Source organism: Hemiscyllium ocellatum, chromosome 47, assembly GCF_020745735.1.
Source record: "Hemiscyllium ocellatum isolate sHemOce1 chromosome 47, sHemOce1.pat.X.cur, whole genome shotgun sequence".
Lineage (NCBI taxonomy): Eukaryota > Metazoa > Chordata > Chondrichthyes > Orectolobiformes > Hemiscylliidae > Hemiscyllium > Hemiscyllium ocellatum.
Window position 1 is genome coordinate 8499150 of NC_083447.1, and position 6000 is coordinate 8505149.

Consider the following 6000-nt stretch of genomic DNA (forward strand, 5'->3'; position numbering starts at 1 on the left):
ACACCCTCCAAACCTTTCCTTGTTCATGTATCTGTGAATGAATTAAAAAACACAAACCTCTTCCCCTTTTCCGTCCTCTCAATCTCTGTTGTCATCTCTATTCCCTTCCCCATCACCTGCCCATCCAGTTTCCTCTTAAACACACACCATTCACTCCCTGTGGGAGCAAGTCCCACCTTCTCCCCACCCTCTGGGTAAATACTGCTGGATTGCCGATGGGAATTTCCTGGAGCCTATCTTATACCATGAGGATAAACTCTCTGTCTCCAAACCATCGAAACATTTCAGCATTTTAATGACCTCCACTAGGTCACTCTCCACCCCCTTCCTGGCCTTTATTTCCAAGAGAGTAGAGGCTGAGCCTGGAAATTTTCTCCGAAGGTCCAGCTCTATTTATTTCCTGTGTTCACATTGGTAAATCACCCCCATACCCTCTCCAGGACCTCAATATTCTTCTTATAAATAGTGGCCAGAGCTCAATACATTCAGGGTCATAGAGTCAGAGATACAGGTCCTTCGGACCATCGAGTCTGCTATGGTCAGCTAACTCTTAGAATCCCATTTCCCAACACTTGGTCCATAGCCTTTCCTGGTTAAGGGCTCTAGCCCAAAACATCAATTCTCCTGCTCCTCAGATGCTGCCTGACCTGCTGCGCTTTTCCAGCGCCACACTCTTGACTACAGCCTCGTGTGAGAAAGTGAGGACTGCAGATGCTGGAGATCAGAGCTGAAAATGTGTTGCTGGAAAAGCGCAGCAGGTCAGGCAGCATCCAAGGAGCAGGAGAGTCGACATTTCGGGCATGAGCCCTTCTTCAGGAAAGCCTTGTGTATCTTAGCATTAAAAATACACATTTAATGACAGTAAACTTTTCAGTAACCAGTACCTTCGGGACCAGGAATGTGTCTGTCAAGCAAGAGGTCCGTATAGTCAATGTAAAAACGCACATTAAGTAATAGAGACATGATGCAGGAGTTATACACAACACTGTTACACTTTATTGACACTTAAATAATAATTCAACTTTGCCTTTAATAAAACTTAACGAGGGACAGCCTTCTCACTTCCACCCTCCCTGGACATAATGGTGCTGGAGGAGAAATTGACTCGAAATTGAATCAGTGATAATTCATGTGGCCTTTTGAATAAACAATGAAGTATATTTACATTGAGATAAATATGTTTTTGAAAAATAATTGGACGGAACAATATGTTAAATGTGGTTGAGGTATATAATTCGTGCTGCGTTATCGAAAATGCCACTTCAAGGGTTAAAACAGCTGTATTTTTTCAGGCAGTGAGTTCTGGGTTCCTACCAACCTCTTGGTGAAAACATGTTCCCTCAAATCTCCTCAACGCCTTCTGCTCCTTTACACTCTATCTCCTGGTCTTTGGGCCCTCTCCCAAGGGGAAGTATTTCTTCCTGTTGACCTTACCCATCACCCTCGTAATCTTTTACATCTCAATCATGTCAGTGATAAAGAGAAACCTCTTCAGCCAGAGACTGGTGAATGGATGGAACTCACTGCCACAGAGGGCTGTGGAGGCCGGGTCAATGAGTATATTTAAGACGGAGATAGATAGGTTCTTGGTTGTCAAGGGGATTGAGGGTTATGGGGAGAAAGCGGGAGAATGGGGTTAAGAAAGTTATCAGCCATGATTCAGCAGAGCAGACCCGATGGACCGAATGGCCTAATTTCTGCACCAATGTCTTCTGGTCTTATATTGCCATTTCTCAGTCGTCTCTATTCCAAGGCAAACAGCCCCATTCGGTCCAATCGCTGTTCAAAACTACAACCCTCCAGACCAGGCAATATCATAGAATCCCAACAGTGTGGAAGCAGGCCATTCAGCCCATTGAGTCAACACCAACCCTCCGAAGCACATCCTATCCAGACCCACCCTATCCCTGTAATCCCTACATTTCCCATGGCTAATCCACCTAGCCTGCACATCCCTGAACACTATGGGGCAATTAGCACGGCTAATCCACCCTAACCTCACATCTTTTGGACTGTGGGAGGAAACCGGAGCACCCGGAGAAAACCCACGCAGACACGGGGAGACTGTGCAAACTCCACACAGTCGCCCGAGGCTGGCATTGAACCCGGGTCCCTGGTGCTGTGAGGCCACTGTGCCACCCTTAGTATCCCAATAACTCTCCTCTGCACTGGCAGGTCTCTAACTGTGATCAAACTAAACTTCAATACAGATTTATCATAATTCCTTACTTTTCAATTGTCAACCCGTCATCTTGGAAGTTGTAGGCACGGTGGGCCTGTTAAATGCCGATAAGATTTGGGCATCTTTGTAAGGACACCATGCCAGATAACATTCAGAAACCACAATGAGAGACTGGTCACTGGAAGGACATTGTAAAAGGGCGGTACAGTGGCTCAGTGGTTAACGCTGCTACCTTAAAGCACCAGGGGCCCAGGTTCAATTCCAGCCTCAGGCAACTGTCTGTGTGGAGTTTGCACGTTCTCCCTGCGGGTTTCCTCTGGGTGCTCCGGTTTCCCCCCACAGTCCAAAGACGTTCAGGTTAAGGTGGATTGGCCATGGGAAATTGCCCCATAATGCTCAGGGATGTGTAGGTTAGGTGCATTCGTCAGGGGTAAATGTAGAGTAATAGGGTAGGAAAATGGGTTTGGGTGGGATATTCTTCAGAGGGTCAGTGTGGACTTGTAGGGCCAAAGGGCCTCTCACCACACTGTAGGGATTTGATGAAAAAATTCAATTGTCCTTGAAGGTGAACTAAAGGGGGAATAACATAAAAGAATTCTCTGACTGAATGTTGCTTTCCCTTATCAAAGAAAGATGATAAACTCCTTACACGCTTACAATTAATTACCTGTTCCCATCATGAAAAATTAGTTGGGATGTCTCCTTGACGAGCAGTGACCTAAGGGGATAATAGTCTACTGCTTAGAAGGTGAGATTAGGTTGGACAGCTCCTGGGTAACCACAGAACAATGGGCTGAATGGCGCCCCTCCCTCCCCCCGCCCGCCTCCATGTTGTGAACTTTCAATGAGCAGAGCGGGAGTTCCATCCTTCTAAAGTTGTACCCTTTTCACCCCCCTGCAAGGGCAAAACAGAACGACCCAAATCGTCCTGTACAGCTATTTGGAAAACCACCGAGGAGCCATGAGGAATTAAGGCAGGAGTCAACGCGGAGAGGAATTTCTCATTTCACTATGGACGGATTGGCAGGTTATGTCAGGAATGTGTCAAACCTGTCCCAGAGTGAGATCAATTGCACCAACCCTTCCTTGCCCATCAACGTTGGATATTTTATTGCGGAGGCATTAACCGCCTTCCTTGCTGTTTTCGGGAATGTCTTTATCTGTTTCGTTGTGGCCAGGAACAGGAAGCTGAGGACAGCGACGAATTACCTCCTGGTGTCACTGGCCGTGGCGGACATATTGGTTGGGGCAATTGCCATCCCGTGCGCCCTGCTGACGGACGTCGGCCTACCCCGGTGCAGCTACTACCTCTGCGTCCTCATGCTGTGCACCCTGCTGGTCCTCACTCAAGCGTCCATCTTCGGCATGTTCACCATCGCTGTGGAGCGCTACATCGCTATCCTGAGGCCCTTCCGTTACCCGGTCCTGGTGACGCCCGGGAACGCCGGCCTGGCCATCGCCGCGACGTGGGTGCTGGCCGTAGCCATCGGGCTGGTGCCCCTGATGGGATGGCGCAAGGTGCGGGTCTCCAACAGAGGCTGCTTCTTCAACGTTGTCATCGACGAGAGCTACATGGTCTACTTCAACTTCCTCGGCTGCACCCTGTTGCCCCTCCTTGCCATGTTCGTCATCTACGCCAAGATATTCTTCGAGGTGAAGCGGCAGATCCGGAGGATAGCCGAGAGACACGTCGGCATCAGCGCAGAGGAGAAACGCCGGAGGATTATCTGTCGGGAACTCCAGACGGCAATGTCACTCTTCATCGTCCTCTTCTGTTTCACCCTGAGCTGGATTCCGATCCACATCCTGCACTGCATCAGACTCTATTGCCCAGAGTGCGACGTCTCCAGGTCCATGATGCTGGCCATGGTCATTCTGTCCCACTTCAACTCAGTCATCAACCCCGTCATCTACGTCTTCAGGATCAAGGCCTTCTGGGAAGCCTTCAAGGAGGTCTCCTCATGCATCCCCTACCCCGCACTCTTCGGGAAGTATTCCAAATCGAACTTGACCGTGATGATTACAGCTGAAACTTTCAGGAATCGGAACAATGCGTTGCCGGGGTTGTAGGACTGGGGAGAGGAACTCCCAAGGGCTGGCGTGACCCAGTGACCTGGCACCCTCTCAGTTGAGACACTCTCTGTTTCGTCAATTCTGTTTCCGTTTGAATTGAACGTTTCTGGTGGTCAGGACTCATGGACCGCGAGTGCTCAGAGGTCACACTTTGTAGCTTCATAAAGGGCAGAGAAGTTCCATCAGGTCTGCACCAACATAACTACCGCACTCATCCCAATTGTCCCATATCCTTGATTCCTTTGGACTGGGGACCAGGGAGGTGTGTGCTGTGAGAAGGATGCTAAGAGGCTGCAGGCTGACTTGGACAGACTGGCTGAGGGGACCAATATGTGGCAAATGGGATATAATGCAAGGTTATCCACCTTGGTGGCAAAAACAGGAAGGCAGGGACTACTGAACGGTAGCAGTTGAGGGAAAGGTGAGGTGGGATGAGACCTGGGTGTCATGGTGGAACAGTTGCTGAAGGTTGGCATGGAGGTACAGCAGGCAGTGAGGAAAGCTAATGGCATGCTGGCCTTCATAGAGAGAGGATTGGAGTCAGGATGTCTAGCTGCAGTTATACAGGGCCTTGGTGAGGGCACTCCTTGAGTATTATGTGCAGTTTTGATTAGATTAGATTCGATTCCCTACAGCACGGAAACAGGCCTTTTGGCCCAATAATTCCACACCTACCCTCCAAAGGGTAACCCACCCAGACCCATTTCCCTCTGACTAATACACCTAACACTACAGGCAATTTAGCGTGGCCAATTCACCTGGCCTGCACATCTTTGGATTGTGGGAGGAAACTGGAGCACCCGGAGGAAACCCACACAGACACGGGGAGAATGTGCAAACTCCACACAGTCAGTCACCCGAGGCTGGAATCAAACTTGGGACCCTGTGCTATGAGGCAGCAGTGCTAACCACTGTGCCACCATGCCGCCCGAGTCTGAGACAGGACATTCTAGCTATTGAAGGAGTCCAGTGAAGGTTCACCAGACTGATTCCTGGGATGGAAGGACTGATTTCTGAGGAAAGGTTGGATCAACTGGGCTTGTACCCACTGAAATTTAGAATAATGGGAGGGGCATCTCATAGAAACATATAAATCCTGATTGGACTGGACAGGCTGGATGAGGGAAGAATGGTCCCAATGTTGGGGAAGTCCAGAACTAGGGGTCACCATCTAAGAATAAGGGGTAAACCATTCAGGATGGAGATCAGGAAGAATTTCTTCTCTCAGAGAGTCGTGAACCTGTGGACTTCTCTCCCACAGGAAGCTATTGGGGCCAGTTCATCAGATACATTAAAGAGGGAACTGGACGTGATCCTTGTGGCTAAGTGGATCAAGGGATATGGAGAGAAAGAGGGAACGTGATACTGAGATTGCATGATCAGCCATGATCCGATTGAAGGGTGATGCAGGTTCGATGGGCCGAATAGCCTATTCCTGGACCTATTTTCTATGTTTCTATGTTATTAAATATGACAATTCATAATGATTTGCTTCTGATCCAGTTGCCTGTCAATTATAATGTAAATAATTAAAATTAATTTGCAGGATGTGGCCGGGCCAACATTTATTGCCCTTTAGATGGTGAGGCAGTGAGGAGATTCTCAATAACTGAATCATTTTTTCAAGCTATTTCAGGGGACAACCCCATCGCTGTGGGTCTGGAGTCACGTGTAGGCCAGACTGGGTAAGGATGGCAGATTTTCTTCCCTGAAGGACGTTAGTGAGCCGGGTGGGTTTTTACAAT

General features: G+C 48.8%; 1 protein-coding gene across 1 annotated transcript; it reads left to right on the forward strand.

The window, feature by feature from the left end:
- The first annotated feature begins 3193 nt into the window (after positions 1–3193).
- LOC132836623 (adenosine receptor A1-like) lies at positions 3194–4252 on the forward strand. The gene has a single exon (XM_060856015.1). The coding sequence runs from the start codon at positions 3194–3196 to the stop codon at positions 4250–4252; it is 1059 nt and encodes a 352-aa protein (XP_060711998.1).
- The last annotated feature ends 1748 nt before the right edge of the window (positions 4253–6000 follow it).